This window comes from Panthera onca, chromosome B1, assembly GCF_046562875.1.
Source record: "Panthera onca isolate mPanOnc1 chromosome B1, mPanOnc1 haplotype 2, whole genome shotgun sequence".
Classification (NCBI taxonomy): domain Eukaryota; kingdom Metazoa; phylum Chordata; class Mammalia; order Carnivora; family Felidae; genus Panthera; species Panthera onca.
Genome location: NC_138342.1, coordinates 108,173,201 through 108,190,577, shown reverse-complemented (window position 1 = coordinate 108,190,577; position 17,377 = coordinate 108,173,201). Strand labels below are relative to the sequence as shown.

General features: G+C 37.8%; 1 protein-coding gene and 1 pseudogene across 2 annotated transcripts in view; one reads left to right on the top strand and one right to left on the bottom strand.

Annotated features, from left to right (window-relative positions):
• INTU (inturned planar cell polarity protein) overlaps nt 1-17,377 on the bottom strand; it is a 99,241-nt gene that overhangs the window by 8,871 nt on the left and 72,993 nt on the right. For both annotated transcript variants that reach the window (XM_078445766.2, XM_060654227.3), the window contains exons 12-15: nt 16,852-17,337; nt 14,909-15,006; nt 10,439-10,628; nt 3,863-4,020 (exon numbers count right to left, since the gene is read on the bottom strand). In XM_078445766.2, the coding sequence (XP_078301892.2) occupies nt 3,863-4,020; nt 10,439-10,628; nt 14,909-15,006; nt 16,852-17,337 (932 nt within the window). The remainder of the gene's footprint in view (nt 1-3,862; nt 4,021-10,438; nt 10,629-14,908; nt 15,007-16,851; nt 17,338-17,377) is intronic.
• Nucleotides 7,679-8,157, top strand: LOC144616224 (18S ribosomal RNA; annotated as a pseudogene).

Below are 17,377 nucleotides of genomic sequence, written 5' to 3'. Positions count from 1 at the left end.
TGTCTCTGGTCCTTTGTAGTCTTTGTAGCATTCTACTCAGAGTCCCCCTTAGGATCTCCTGCAGATCTGGTTTAGTGGTCATTAACTCCTTCAGTTTTTGTTTGTCTGGGAAAGCCTTTATCTCTCCTGTTCTGAAAGACAGCCTTGCTGGATAAAGGATTCTTGGATGCATATTTTATATTTCAGCACATTGAATATTTCCTGCCACTCTCTTCTGGACTGCCAAGTTTCAGCGGACAGGTCTGCTACTACCCTTATGTGTCTACCCTTGTAGGTTAAGACCCATTTGTCCCTAGCTGCTTAAAGAATTCTCTCTTTATCTTTGCATATTGCCAGTTTCACTATGATATTACATGATGAAGACCTGTTCTTGTTTATTCTGAAGGGAGTTCTCTGTGCCTCCTGAACTTGGATGTCTGCTTTCTTCCCCAGATTAGGGAAGTTCTCAGCTATAATTTGTTCAAATAAACCTTCTGCCCCTTTCTCTCTATCTTTTTCCTCTGGAACTCCTATGATATGGATAGATATTATTATATTTCATTGAATCATTTAGGTCTCTAATTCTCTCCTCGTGGTCTACTATTTTCTTATTCTCTTTTTCTTGGCTTCATCATTTTCCATAATTTATCTTCTATTTCAGTTATTCTCTCCTCTCCTTTCTCCATCCTTGCTGTCACTGTATCTAGTTTATTTTGCACCTCATTTACAGCATTTCTTAATTAATTGTGACTATTAGTTCCTTGATCTCTGCAGCAATAGATTCTCTGCTGTCTTCTGTGCTTTTTTCAAGCCCAGCTATTAATCTTATGACTATTATTCTAAATTCTGCTCAGATATATTGTTTATATCTGTTTTGAGCAATTCTCTGGCTGTCACTTCTTCCTGGAATTTTTCTTAAGGAAAATCCTTCTGTTTCATAATTTTGGTTAGTTTTCTGTCTTTTACATGTTTTAATAGTTTGTTATGTGTCCTGCATCTGTGAGTACTACTATATCAAAAAGGGGTCATACACTGTCCAGGGCCTGGCCCTTCAGGAGGTATTTTTGGAGTGTGTTGAGTGTTGTCTGTTGTTGTGACTCTGGTTGCTTTATCTTCCTACTTGTAGTGGTGGTTTGGACCTTCCACCAGGTGTGCTTTGATTTGTTCATTGAAATAACGTGGAAAAAATTAAGAAAGGGGGTGGTGGTGAAAGAAGCCTTATTTCATACAAAGAGAGAAATGACAGGGGTGGGGAAAAAAAAATGACCAGGCAGAGGTTCTGAGAAACTACATGGCTTAATCCAGAGAGAGAGAGAGAGAGAGAGAGAGAGGAAAATAAAGAAGAAGGAGATACAGAAGAGGTATAAAAAGAATAGATTAAAAATGTCGTTGTCTGATGGTGCCTTGGAACTGGCGGCTGTGCTGGTCTAGAGGAGGGGCCTTCTGGTTCAGTCAGTGTCAGTCTCGCTCTGGTAGATATGCAGTTGCCAGGCACGAAGGGGTGGGATTTGGTATAAACAGGTCCCGCCTCCACTGGGGGGGGCGGTGGGTGCTGTCTTGTTCCCTGAAGCCCCACCAAGTTGGTGATGGGGAGAAAAATGGTAACACCCCAATCTCCGCTCCCCTGCTGGGTGTCACAAACCACACTGTTCAGACAATCCTCATAGGTTCAAGGTTCGTGCAGGTTCGAGCAGCCTGTTTGTCCCACTCCGCAGTCTCCAACGCCTCTGAGGCACTTGGCTGGGATTCAAACTCCAATGTCTGAAAGGATCCTGCTCCATGTGCCCCATAGTGCCACTCCGCCTAGCTGACGAAAGGTCTCTGGCTGGTGCCTGCAGGGTCATTTGTCCTTGGAGTGGCAATATATCTTCTTCCCACAGCACTCGAAGGAGGGGACTGCTCTCCCAATGCACCACTGAGTTCACTACCTAGTCAGGGCTGGCTCCCCTACTCCCAGGGGCCAGGTGCAGGTACCACACCACTAGCCAGCTCTTCCATCAATTCTTTACTGCAACTCAAAGAATGTTTAGTGGCTCAATATTTCGCTCAAAACTGAATTCCTGGGTCAGAAATTGGAGGCTCTTTGCAGTGGTCCTAACTTAGCTTTCCAGTCAATCTTTCATTTTATCTTTATATATATCATTCCTTACCATCCTGGCAAATCAGTCTACTCACTGTATGCCTTATGATTTCCCTTGTCTCGGTCTTTCTTCATCCCATCCTTTTCCTAGAATGTTCTATCCAAATCCAATTCATTTTCAAACTAGGCCAAATGGAATCTATAAGCCTTTCTTTGTAATCCCAACATAGGTTTTCACCCCTTCCTCAGAACTCCCATAGTGTTTGGTTGTATCAACTAATTCATTCTATCTATCTAAAAAAAAAATCTATATATCCATAAATACATAAATATATATATACACATACATATATATATACACACACACATATATATATACATATATATACATATATATACACACATATATATATACATATATATACATGTATATATACATATATATATGTGTGTATATATATATATATGTTTGAGCATATTTTGTATTTCTTCTTCTAGATGTAAGACTGCTGATAGCTGTGACTTTATCTTCGTGTTTGCCATACCACCCTCCCACTACCACATTTTGCCAAGCACAGCTCCATTTACTCAATTGTTACATATTTATCAAGTGACTATGTACAATGCTGTTGCAGGCACCAGTAGTGGACAAGACGGATACAATTCCTGACCTCATAAAGCTAATTTTCTAGTGAGGGGGAGGAAGACCATATACAAACAAGAAAATAAACAATAACTGAGAGGGAGGGAAACCATAAGAGACTTCAACATACAGAGAGCAAACTGAGGGTTGATGGGGGTGGGGTAAATGGGTGATGGGCATCAAGGAGAGAACTTGTTGGGATGAGCACTGGGTGTTATATGTAAGTGACGAATCATTGGGTTCTACTCCTGAAACTAACACTACACTTTATGTTAACTAACTTGAGAATAAAACCCATGGATCCTCTTTTTGAGGCCAACATTGATCTGAATATCAAGGAGCCAGACATACAAAGGTTAAGAGGTAGAACATTTCACACAGAAGGACTAGCAGGAATGAGATTCAACGGATGCCAGTGTGGCTGTGCACAGTGGGTGGAGAAGGAATGATAGTTGGAAACAAGTGGGCAGGAGCTAGGTCAGGCAGGGTCTTGTAGTTGGTGGGTGGGGTGGGGAGAAAGAAGAAGGAAGAGGTAAAGAAAGGAGGAGACAGGGAAGAAAAGAAGTAGGGATGGATAGAAGGAAATAGTAAAATTGTGGAATCATTATCTTTTAGTGTATTAGTAATATAATTTTATAAGATAACAAAATCAGCTTTTTTTTAATAGAAAAAGACAGCAGTCAGAAAGACAAATACCACATGATTTCACTTCCATGTAGAATTTAAGAAACAAAACAAAGAAGAAAAAGAGACAAACTGAAAAACAGTCTCTTAAATACAGAGAACAAATTGGTGGTTGAGAGAGGGGAGGTGGGTGGGAGATGGGTGAGATAGGTAAAGGGGATGAGGAGTACACTTATCATGATGAACACTGAGTAATGTATACAATTGTTGAATCATTATATTGTATGCCTAAAACTAATATAACACTGTGTGTTAATTATACTTGAATTTAAAAATACATTAAAAAAAAAAGAAAGAGTAACAAGAGAAATTCTTGGGAGGAATTTAAGGAGATGGTAAATAAAGCAAAATACTAAAGTCTATTAAAATATTATAGTTGGATTAATAATTCCACGCCTACATCTTAAAATGCTTATCTCTTTTACTGCTTTTCTAACATTTTACTTCACTTTCAAATACTTTTTTTCCCCACTTACCCTACTACCCAGTAAGCCATAACTGGTGGTGTTTTTCTCTGATCTGTCCACTTTTCAGGTGAGCATTCAAACAACACACCATGTTCTTTCACAGGGTGAAGAGAAGATACTGAATTTGTAGAACCTGAATGATCTTCACCATTTAGTGCTTTCTTTTTCTGTAAATTAAATAAGTATTATTAGTATTCACTGGTATTAATGTTACTTTAAAATGTTTTCACACAGAGATTTGAATTGACTGATCCTAATACTTAAGTGCCTAGAATGACACTCTTCTCATCGGTGGGAAAATTTTTATTCTTCCTCATACTTAGTATAAATACCATTTCCTAAAAAAGACTTTATAGATAAAGTGTCCTTGAAATCTCTCAGAAAACATTTTGCTCACAGCCCTATATTATTAGTATTTATATTAATTATATTAGCAGTTTATAGATCTGTCTTCTCCAGTAGACTATATGCTTTTTGCTAGGACAGAGACAATATGATATTCATATTTGTATGTTTTGAAGCAGCAGGGCCAGGTACATAGTAGGTGCTTAATAAATAGATTACTAATGAATAGGTTACTAAATTAATAGATGATTTCGTAATATACTTAAAACAGTATTGTCTCTTCCTTTCTTAAAGTTTATTTATTTATTTTTTAGAGAGAAAGCAAGAACGCATGCATGAGCCAGGTAAGGGCGGACAGAGAGAGAGAGAGAGAGAGAGAGAGAGAGAATCCCAAGCAGGCTGCAGGCTGTCTGCATGGAACCCAACATGGGACTCAATCACACAAACTATAGGATCATGACCTGAGCCCAAGTCAAGAGATGGCTGCTTAACCCACAGAGCTACCTAGGTGCCTGTGGTCTCTTCTTTCATGCATACTCTAAATTTCCCATTGATTAAATCATTAGCAAAAGAATGACTCATTTGGAAAAAAAAAAAAAAAAGACATCTTTGTAAGGCTCAGGCTAAAATCATGGAGTGATCCTTGATTCTTCTCTTTCTCTGAAAATCCTTACCTAATCTGTCAACAGATCCTTTTGGCTCACCCTCCAAAATACATCCAGAATCCAGAAGCCACTATCATCTTGCTTTGAGAATTTCTATAGCCTCCTAATGGAAATTCCTGGTCCCTGCCTCTACCCTTGCTACACTACAGAGCTCGTTCTTGGCACAGTAGTAGCTCAAGTGATCCTTTCAAAAATTTAGGATCATGTCCTTCCTCTGCTCAGAACTGAGAGCTTCCTATCTCCTTCAGAGCAACCCCAAAGTCCTTAAATATATCAGGCCATGTGCGATTTGGCCCTGCTAACCTTTGCCATCTCAACTCCTACCACCCTCCTCCCCGATGGCTCCAGCATTCTCAGCCACTCCTACTTCTGTGGCTTTGCAATTACACTTGTACTTGTTTTCTCTGTCTGGAAGCCCTGCCTTCAGATCGTTTCCTCACTTTATTCAGGTCTTTGTTCAAATATTACCTTATCTTATTATTCCTGTTAAACTTATCCTACCTGACATATTATACGACTTGCCAATTAATTCGTCTTCTCCATTAGATAAAGGTTTTGGTAGAATAGGCAGTTAGTTAAATGTGAGCAGGAGGCAAAGGCAGTGATAAATAGGTGACACATTAGAAGCCTAAGGGCATCACATCCTGACTTGTTGGCTTCTAATATCCTGGCCTTAAATTAAGGTATCCAATGCCCAGGAGCTGATAGACCAAGAGCCAAAGTTCTCCTCTTCCACCTCCCTCTGCCCCAGGGTAACCTACGGCTTCATTATAATATATTTACATTGTGGTTTCAACCCCTACACTCCCCACCAAGGAGGAAGATGGCCATGAGAGTTGTGGCAAGAACCCTGCAGAGCCCAAAACTCCCCTTTCCAACCAGAGACTGTCCCGGCTATGACCCGTAACATACACGAACATAAAAAGAAAAGAGACCCCTAACCCAGGTGCAGCTACCACCTCTGGGCCTGCCCACTCTCCCACCTTGCCAGTGTACTGTCCTTAATAAACTGTTTTAAATAAATAAATAAATAAATAAATAAGCAAACTGTTTTATGCTTGCTACCTTCCTCCTTGCTGTCTTTATTTGAGCACGGATCCTCATGTAAATCTTTCTGGAATACAAGAACCCAGACCTCCCTTCACACAATGTAGACTCTTCCACTGGTAATAGCTTCTTGAAGAAAGGGACTTTGTTCACTGCTGTATCCCCAGCACCAGAACAGTGTCTGGTACATAGTAGATACCTCAATAGTTCAGTAATATGGAAAAGGCTAATTTACATTACTAAGCATTGTAATACATTGCATTACTAAGCGTAATACTTACGCAAATGCTTATGTGTAATATTTATATTACATAAGACATAATAGTGTATAGTCGTACATAATATTAGTTCTAGGACTAATCCTCTATGGACCTCAACTGTCCGCAAGAGCTTAATCACCAAGCCTTGAGAAACCAGCAACCCTTGCCTGAACTTGTACCTCTTCTCGCACCGGGCCCATCTTAACCTGGGGGTTTCTATCGTGAAACTATACCTGGCATCTGGTTCTTACCTCAGGGCCATCAAATTCTTGACTCCAATCCTTCAACCCTCTCAAATGGGACATCTCGATGGACTAATCACTAATCAGCCCATGATCACACATAACTGTGGTGTCATGCATTTGGTATTTTTTAATTTTTAGGGGGGGAACTTGCTATGACTCAGCTATGACCGTAAAGGTCTCGATGCAGTCAAATATCTTGTAGCTGGGCTTATTCTCTATGCGGGGTCTCCACAAGCATACAAATAAGGTGCAATTCAGTCAATGGTTACAGGACATATACTTCAATTCCTAACGTCTCACGGGACACGCGCGCATGCACCCACATATACGCACGCACGCATACACGTATACACGTACACTCACATTTACACATACGCATATATGCATTACACATGCAAACACTTTAATTTAGTAAATAACTAGCTTAACCAAATCCCCCTTACCCCCCGTTAACCTTATTAATAAAAATACACGTTTATTACTGTCCTACCAAACCCAAAAAACAAGACTAAACCTGTACCTAAATATAAGGCCTAAGAAGCAACATTTATAAATTCACCAAATCCCTGTTATTACTACCTACTAATACTAATTTATATCTCTGTTCGCAGCTATCTATAGATACACTAACCTAAGCTCTAATTCGTCCCTATCGAGCAATATTTTTCCCACACCTAATCAACTTAATACAATACTTCCTCCCCGTTAATGTAGCTTAAATATACAAAGCAAGGCACTGAAAATCCCTAGATGAGTCGTCAGACTCCATAAACACAAAGGTTTGGTCCTGGCCTTTCCATTAGTTATTAATAAGATTATACATGCAAGTCTCCGCACCCCAGTGAAAATGCCCTCGAGGTCACTCAGCGACCTAAAGGAGCTGGTATCAAGCACACAACCACTGTAACTCATGACCTTGCTCAGCCACACCCCCACGGGATACAGCAGTGATAAAAATTAAGCTATGAATGAAAGTTCGACTAAGCTATATTAAACAAGGGTTGGTAAATTTCGTGCCAGCCACCGCGGTCATAAGATTAACCCAAACTAATAGACCCACGGCGTAAAGCATGTTACAGAGAAAAACTCATACTAAAGTTAACTAGCCTTAACTAGGCTGTAAAAAGCTACAGTTAACGTAAAAATACAGCACGAAAGTAACTTTAACATCTCCGACCACACGATAGCTAAGACCCAAACTGGGACTAGATACCCCACTATGCTTAGCCCTAAACCTAGATAGTTTAACTAAACAAAACTATCCTCCAGAGAACTACTAGCAACAGCTTAAAACTCAAAGGACTTGGCGGTGCTTTATATGCCTCTAGAGGAGCCTGTTCTACAATTGATAAACCCCGATATACCTCACCATCTCTTGCTAATTCAGCCTATATACCGCCATCTTCAGCAAACCCTAAAAAAGGAAGAAAAGTAAGCACAAGTATCTTAACACAAAAAAGTTAGGTCAATGTGTAGCCCATGAGATGGGAAGCAATGGGCTACATTTTCTGTAACTAGAATACCCACGAAAATCCTTATGAAACTAAGGACTAAAGGAGGATTTAGTAGTAAATTGAGAATAGAGAGCTCAATTGAATCGGGCCATGAAGCACGCACACACCGCCCGTCACCCTCCTCAAGTGACAAAAACCCTTAAAAAAAACCTATTCAAACCACTAAACCCACAAGAGGAGACAAGTCGTAACAAGGTAAGCATACTGGAAAGTATGCTTGGATAAACAAGATGTAGCTTAACAAAGCATCTGGCTTACACCCAGAAGATTTCATATTAAACTGACCATCTTGAGCCAAAGCTAGCCCAAAAACCCATAAATTAAATTAACATTAGACAATAAAATAAAAGTTACCCTTAAAAGTATAGGAGATAGAAATTTAACTTGGCGCTATAGAGAGAGTACTGCAAGGGAAAGATGAAAGAAAAATTAAAAGCACTACACAGCAAAGATTACCCCTTGTACCTTTTGCATAATGAATTAGCTAGAACAACCTAACAAAGAGAACTTTAGCTAGGTCCCCCGAAACCAGACGAGCTACCCATGAACAATCTTTACAGGATGAACTCGTCTATGTTGCAAAATGGTGAGATTTGTGGGTAGAGGTGAAAAGCCTAACGAGCCTGGTGATAGCTGGTTACCCAGAACAGAATTTCAGTTCAACTTTAAATTTACCCCAAAAACCTCCTAAAATTCTAATGTAAGTTTAAAATATAATCTAAAAAGGTACAGCTTTTTAGAACTAGGATACAGCCTTCCTTAGAGAGTAAGCATAAACATAAACCATAGTTGGCTTAAAAGCAGCCATCAATTAAGAAAGTGTTCAAGCTCAACAATCAAAACACCTTAATGTCAAAAAATGTAACCAACTCCTAACTCAATACTGGGTCAATCTATTCAACAATAGAAGCAATAATGCTAATATAAGTAACAAGAAATACTTCTCCTTGCATAAGCTTATATCAGAGCGGATAACCACTGATAGTTAACGACAAGATAAATATAACCTAACCATAAACCAAATATCAAACCAATTGTTAACCCAACACAGGTATGCAAATAAGGAAAGATTAAAAGAAGTAAAAGGAACTCGGCAAACACAAGCCCCGCCTGTTTACCAAAAACATCACCTCTAGCATTTCTTGTATTAGAGGCAGTGCCTGCCTGGTGACATTAGTTAAACGGCTGCGGTATCCTGACCGTGCAAAGGTAGCATAATCACTTGTTCCCTAAATAGGGACTTGTACGAATGGCCACAGGAGGGCTTTACCATCTCTTACTTCTAATCCGTGAAATTGACCTTCCCGTGAAGAGGTGGGAATATAACAATAAGATGAGAAGACCCTTATGGAGCTTTAATTAACTGGCTCAAAGAGACCTCATCAATCAACCGACAGGGACAACAGACCTCTACATGAGTAATATTTATTTTGCGTCATGAGTATTACATGAATAAATTAATGAGACATTCCTTTATAGAATCAATCAGTTATGTTACAAGGAAAGTGGGATCGTAAGACCACAAAGCACACAGAGATATATGGTCAGACATAACATTTTGCTGAATACTAATTTCTGATAGCTCAAAGAAGAAATCCTATCAGACACAGAATTTATTGCTGAACAAGTTCTAAGACATAATTCAGCCCACTTACTTTACAGTAAGGAAACAGGAAGAGTTGAGGCTCAGTCCAGGATTCCTTATTCCCAGTCCAATGTTCTACTTTAAACCCAAGTTCTTCACAAACTTAGCATTCTTAACACACATATTGCTATATACATTACTAGCATCTTCAGAGAGGGTTTTGTGGTTTTTTATTTTTTAATTTTTTTTTGGCTGTATGATATTTGACCACTGACAAGTGAATTTCTGTATGTTTATCCTTTTCCAGAAATCAACACATACTTTTCCCTGCCATTAAGATAATCTAATTGATTTTTTAATTATATACAACATTACTACTTTCCAGAGGTATAATATTAAATGAAACTTCATCCTGGATTAAAAAGCAAGCAAGCAAGCAAGAAATGAAACAAGTGGCTGAAACATTTACAACAGTCTTGTGTCTACTGCTATATTTTACCCTATTATATTACAAAATACCTTATATTACTGATGGAATACTTAAAGAATTATCAGAGTTACCAATGGGTAGATACTACTGCGCAAGTAATGGTTGACTCACAAATGTCAAATATGGAGGCTAATTTACATTACAAACTACCATATTCTACTTTGCTGTAGAAGAACACAGGTCCACCATTTTCTGAAATAGTAATCCAGGACATCAAACTCAGTATTATGAAACAAAACTTTGAAGTTAAATATGGTGAGTATAATCTTTTGGGCACTCAAGTTAGATTGGGTGCTCTAGTTAGATTGGGTGATTGTTACAAAATTTTTAAATAAAAACTGTAATTATTGGGCATACTGATTAAAGACCTTTTAGAGATAATATTTAGAGATCTGGGAACAAAACAGAAAAGTATACTTATGGCAGTATCCTACCTCTTCTACCAATGTCTGTTGGAAAATTGCACGAATGGAGAGACAACACTGATGGAAATTCTTTATTAGTTGAGGGTGGATAGAGCCACTTAGCTGTGCCACTTCTTCATGGGTAGGAGTAATAAAGATCCCTTGCACAGTTTCTAAGGCAACATAGTGGAAAAGTGTGTTCTCAGGACCAGATGTCAATCTTGAAAAGAACAAAAGAAAGAAAAAAATATTTAAGTAAGCTTAAAAATATTCCTTCATTTTGAATGTTTATAGACTCCTAAGTTTTTATCTACAATATAATATTAGGAGTGTAATTAGGACAGGGAAACTAGTACAAATATTTAATTCCCATTTCCTCCTTAACTAAAGTACAGCTAGGGTTATTATCAATTCGTTAATGTAGGCAAATACTACATGGTATGTGAGGATAAACATCAATTGCAAACCACTTAATTATTCCTTTGCTAAACAACCCAAATTGGCTAAACCCTTCTTTTTCCATGGTTGGTAATAAATAACTCAGCCCCTGTCTGGCCCAGATACCTACAAGTCATAAATAAGGTATCAGTCCAGAGTGGACCACATACAAGAACACCTTCCAACAAAATGAACACATTTAAGTTTGTAGCATAACAGTCAGACTGATGATCCTGAAGAAAAATAAAATTATTATTAGTGACTGCAAAACTGGGTTAATAATCTAGAATACTATGACAATTACTGGTAGTATTCTACTATTCATCATCACCGTCTTCCTTCCCTTACATGTTCTCTTACTATTTTCATTTCTCCATTCTTTCTTCCCCTATTTAGGTCTCAGACAAGTCAGTAGAATCTATAAATATTTATTTCTACCAGTGGTAAGAAGAGCTAAAGAATAACAATGATAGCAACAACAAAATACTAATAGTATCACATACTGAATGCCCTCTCTGTGCCTGGGGTGGGAGGGGGGCTTTAAAATACCTTAGTCTTAATTCTCACAATGATCTTGTGAGATATTAAATAGTATTACTCCCCTCATTTTAACCACGAGGAAATCAGTGTTCAGAGATCTCAGATTAACTTGCCTGAGGTCACACAGCTAAGTGGCTGAGCTAAGCTAACTCTGAAGCTTACTCCACTATCCCTTACTTTTTCCTTTCTACTGATGACTTCTGACGGGCAATCTTTAAACATATGGACAGCAATTCTCCATTTGCATTTCAAACACTCAAGCTGCCCCCATTCTAATTCTGATGTCTATTTTTAAAACATTCTCTCAGTTGATTTTTTTTCCAGCCATAAGCACAGAGGCAGAGAAAAGGCATGTAACATCTCTTAGCCTGGATACTGCCTTTGATCATCCATGCTAGTTAAAATCCTGTTAAACTCTTAATTAGGAGGCATGATCAGAATAATTTCTCCTTCTTATTAGTGATTTATGGCTTTGGTTCTTTTTTCAGACCAGGGATAGACCGGAAAGGAGATCATCTGCAAATTTTTCTCATACTTTTCTAGAAGGTGGCTGGCTCATTAACAACTCAACTGGTGGCTGATCTTTTTCAATTAGTAACTCAAATAATCAAGAAGAGAGGAATTTTGATTATTCAAAAAGGAAAATAAATTAAAACATACATTTTATTTTAGAGGTCTTCAAAATTAAGAAAAGGTACAGAACAGAAACAATTCTTTAAAAAGAGAAATTAATAAGATTCCTTTTTAGGGAGGTTTAGAATTAACATTTTTGTTGTATTTTTTAACTTTCTCTCTCTCTCAAAAAAAAAAAAAAAATCCACAACACAGTGAGGAAATTTAGCTCTTGAAAATCATAAACTCATTCAGAGTATATTAACTCAGTGGATACACTGCAAGTTAAAAAATCATCAAACAATTGCCCAATGGGAAGACAAAATATTTGTGAAAGCATAGATTAAGTCATTTATTATTGAGAAAGGTCACTCCTGCAGCAGAAAATGGATTCATGGTAGGCTGGGAGTTGGGAGACTGTTGCAGTAAAACAGGTAAAACAATGGGAGCCTGATCTACAGTAGGAACAATAGGGGTTGAATGGATTAAATAATTATTAGAATGTAGAGTATAGGACTTGGTTATTAAATGAACTGTTTTGTGTATATTATTTTTAATATGTTATATATTTTTATTTTACAAAAGTGTACACACAGAAATTAGGACAATCTACACTGGCTTATTTCATACTTTTAAAATTAACTACATAGTATGAACATTTTTCATGTCAATAAAGAAAATAAATATGCATCTGTAGCATCTTTAAAAAAATTTTTTTTAATGTTTCATTTTTTATTATTATTATTTTTTTAATATTTATTTATTTTTGAGAGACAGAGTGAGACAAAGTGAGACTGGGGGAGGGGCAGAGAGAGAGGGAGACACAGGATTGGAAACAGGCTCCAGGCTCTGAGCTGTCAGCACAGAGCCTGATGCGGGGCTTGAACCCACAGACTATGAGATCATGACCTGAGCCAAAGTCGGACGCTCAACCGACTGAGCCACCCAGGCGCCCCTCATTTTTTTATTTTGAGAGAGAGAGAGAGCACGAGTGGGAGAGGAGCAAGGGGAGAGGGAGAGAGAGAATCCCAAGCAGACTCCATGCTCAGCACAGAGCCCCAGGCAGGGCTCGATCTCATGACCCGGAGATCATGACCTAAGCCAATATCAAGAGTCTGACGCTTAACCAACTGAGCCACCCAGGCACCTCTGTAGGATCTTTTTAAATAGACAGCCTATGATTTACATTGTATATGAATTTATGTTCAAGCCTGAACTTGTAAAACATTTTCTTTTACTAGAGATAAGGTAAAAATAACACACACATTTAAAAAGTAAGATGTGGGGGTAATAAAATTTCAGAGTGGTAGTTGTTAAATAGAAGACGAGCGTTTGGGAAAGTATTTCAAAGCTCTACAAAAGGTTTGATTTAGATTTGTTTAAAAAACATTTTTAGCTATTAAAAAACTAACCATAGTTTTTGAAGGCATTAAATTTAACACATTAGATTCCCATTACATTATTTTATGCAGACAAGTTACCTTGTTTTTGCTCTAACGTCAGGAAAAAAAAGCCGTTTTTGACAACTCTGTGACATATATATTTGAACTTATTATAAAATGTTTTGGGGTGCCTGGGTGGTTCAGTTGATTAAGCGTCCAACTCTTGATTTCGGCTCAGGTCATTATCTCATGGTTTGTGAGTTTGAGCCCTACGTCCAGCTCTATGTTGACTGTGTAGAGCCTGCTTGGGATTCTCTTTCTCCCCCTCTCTTTCTGTCTCTCCCTCTCTCTCTCTCTCAAAGATAAATCAATAAACATAAAAAATAAATAAACATTAACAAAAAAATAAACATTCATAATCTTTAAAAAGATGTTTCATGATTAAGAAAGTAATAGTGCTGAACTTTTTTTGTGTGATTTATGTGTCTGCTTATTCAAATAGAAGTGTGCAATGGAGTTTGTTATACTAACTGATCCCACACATGACATCATAATTAAACATCAGGCAAAGCTCAGACAGCTCGTCACCACATAATAGTTGCACAAGAAGTGAATACGTAACATTTTACATTTTAATAATTACAGAGTTTAATAATTATAGACATTTTATGTTTTAATAATTATACACATGCTCTTCTCACTCTGTTCCTTTTACTTCAGAATTCCTACTTAATGTAAGTTTGAGGTTTCATTTCTTTCCTAAAATGGGTGTTATAGGCTCAGTTCCTACCCCCAGACTTCTGAGTCCGGGAGATGCAGCAAGGAAGTTTACTAGGGAGAACTCTGGGGAACAACACTTGTGGGAGGAAGTCCCACAAGTGTGGGAGGAAGCAGGATTGAGCAGAGGGAAAAGCTGAACCACACTGCGGTTGAAACAAAATCTCAGCAGATACCACTTGGAACTATGAGATTGGATGGCCTTTTAGAGTTGTCTCGAATTTAGGCCAAGTCTTTGTATTCAACTTATCTATTAGTCCTCAGATGTGGGCTATTTCTAAGGAGAAATTGTCATCTTGGCTGAGTCAATAAACTTCCAAGCAGAACAAGAGACTCAGCTGTGAATAGTTAGCAGCCATTATCCCTAAACACTGGAAGGAGTACCCTGGGCTATGGAATATCTGTGCAGCAGACTGCAGCATCCACCAAAGTCTAAAAATTGTAAATACTATAATAAAAAAATTAGACATACAAAAGGGAGGTTACCTGTGGAAAAGAGATAAGAGGGGACTTTCACATTTTGAAACATCACTCTGTTTTTTTATCTCTTATAATAGGAGTACGGGTTCCCTATTGTATAATGAAAAACATTAGTGAATTAGCATAGACATTACCTTTAATATGTAAGATATATCACAATTACATTTTTGAGTTAAATCTCTATATGTTATGGATTTGTACTTTCTTACTGTAAAGTTTGCTCGAAGACACAATGTTTTAAAAAAAAAAAGAATACAAGGATGCTTCTTACTTCATTGTGTTATATATTTCCAGTTCTTTATCTGAAAAGTCCTTTTTCAAGTTCCCCAAATGAAATGGATTTGGAAGAGCAGACTTCCGTTTAGTGACCTGAAAAATGCAGTTAAGTAGATCAGTTTGCATCTAAGAATGGAATCAAACAGCAGAAATAGTGTAAAAACTGAAAACTTTCTAAGAGAACTATTTAGTATTTTGCAATGTTTCCTTTAAATATGTTTGAGGCTAACTTATACCTCCTGGCTTATTCTTCGCTAACAGTGACCTAGGGCCATGTCATAGAAGGATGTCATAGTTCTTCCTGAAAATCTACCAGAGCCACTATCAAGTTTTGTTACACTTTTTTTTTTCATTTTTTTTTCTTTTCTTTATCTTAGAGAGAGAGAAAGAGAGTGTGAGAGGGGAAGAGGGGCAGAGGGAGAAAGAAAATCTCAAGTAGGCTTCATCCATGTTCAGTACAGAGCCCAATGTGGGGCTTGATTCCACAACCCTGGGGTCATGACTTGTGCCAAAACCAATCAAATGAGCTGCCCATGTGCCCCAAGTTTTGTTATATTTTATGTGTAAATGTGCTTGTCTCCCTCTCTAGACTTTGCACTCCTCAAAGGCAGGGGCTATGTCTTACCCATCTTTGTATTTCTTCTGTATAGCATGGCCCTTGGCACATAATAGGTGTTCAATCAAATTTGTTGAATGGCTCGATTATAGAGATTATTTAATTTCTCTTCAGAGTTATTCATGGCTTCTTAAGCCTACTACTTCTTAAACTATGTTTCCTACCAATTTCACCAACTGGGATAATGAATATATAGTACGAATGCGGGTATTTTCTAAATATATCCACTTCAGACTCCAAGACTGCTGTATTGTTTGGAATTAGAAGATGGAAGCTATGGCTATTTATGCCATGACACTCAGAATCTCATATTTTATTGGTGCCCCTTCTCAGATTCTACCTTCTTCATGTCTTGTCTGACATCACTTCCAACAATCCAAATGACAAGCAAGTTTCAAAAGTGTTCTGAAAGTAGAGCATCACTAGAATAGTAGAAGACCTCCCAGGGTGACTACTTTGATGATCATTTGGATACATTATTGTATCCAAAAACATGGAAAAAGGATAAAAATAAACAATCTGAAAAATGAACATTCTCTTTGTTTTATAATCACATTTTAAATTATTGACAATGGAGACCAGCCTTTATAGATTCAGATAAAAACAAAATAAAACAAAAAAAACCCTATAAAAACCTATAGAATAACACATATACACACATATATTTACATAAATATATTTTTTTAAGTTTCTGATTCTCTGTTTCTGCTGAATATTTTATTGCTTATTTACTTAAATCAGGCATCTAAAATCCCACACAACTAGGATGTTCTCTGTTAACCTTGTGAATACAGAAGAAAGATGAACAGGGAAAGCAGGAAGGATTAAAGAATTTTCCTACTTGTAAGTAGTGTCAAGCAGTTGTCCTGGATGCTACTATTTTATTACTTGATATTTCTTTCTCTTTTTGGTTCTTTCTTTCTTTTTTTTTTTTATTTTTTTATTAAAAAAAATTTTTTTTAATGTTTTATTTATTTTTGAGACAGGGAGAGACAAAGCATGAACAGGGGAGGGTCAGAGAGAGGGAGACACAGAATCTGAAACAGGCTCCAGGCTCTGAGCTGTCAGCACAGAGCCCGACGCGGGGCTCGAACCCACGGACTGCAAGATCATGATCTGAGCCGAAGTCGGCTGCTTAACCGACTGAGCCACCCAGGCGCCCCTCTCTTTTTTGGTTCTAAATCACTGGTTTGCTAACAATAACCAAAACAACCACTAGATCAAATGAAGAATGATTTGCCATTAGAAATTTTCTTGCAATTATAAAATAAGAACTGGAAAGACAGTAGCTCCCAAATGTACACACTCAAATGAACACACACCTTAAGCAAGGCCCCACTTTCTTCTGAACCATCAGAGCCCTGAGGTTCTCTTTGTTGTTTCCGTACTGTATCTGGTGTAGAGTGGGGACTCACGTGAATACCTTCTCCACCTTCACAACCATTGTCAGATCCTCCACTGCTTTGGGAAGGACTGGGCTTACGTGTCTTTAAGGAATAGTCACCAAAAAGAATTCTTCTGCATGTTGGAGAGGTTGCTACTTTGGAAGTACCTGGAAGCTTACTGAGGATAGGTGAGGTTGTCAAACTATCTAATTTTTCATGTGATCCAGTAAGGAACCAGTCAGCACAAGACAAACAGGGGCTTGGAGAAGATGTTAGCCGTTCATTTATGCGACAATCTATTCCTTCCAGCTGGTGAAGAGTTGTTTTGACCTGATCCACATATATACAGTCTGGTCCAGGATTCCCAATAGCTTTGGATGCACAGCCTCCAGCTTCTAATAGTACACATAACATATAATGCTTCTATAAGACAAAAATATTAATAGAGATTTAGCTACATGAA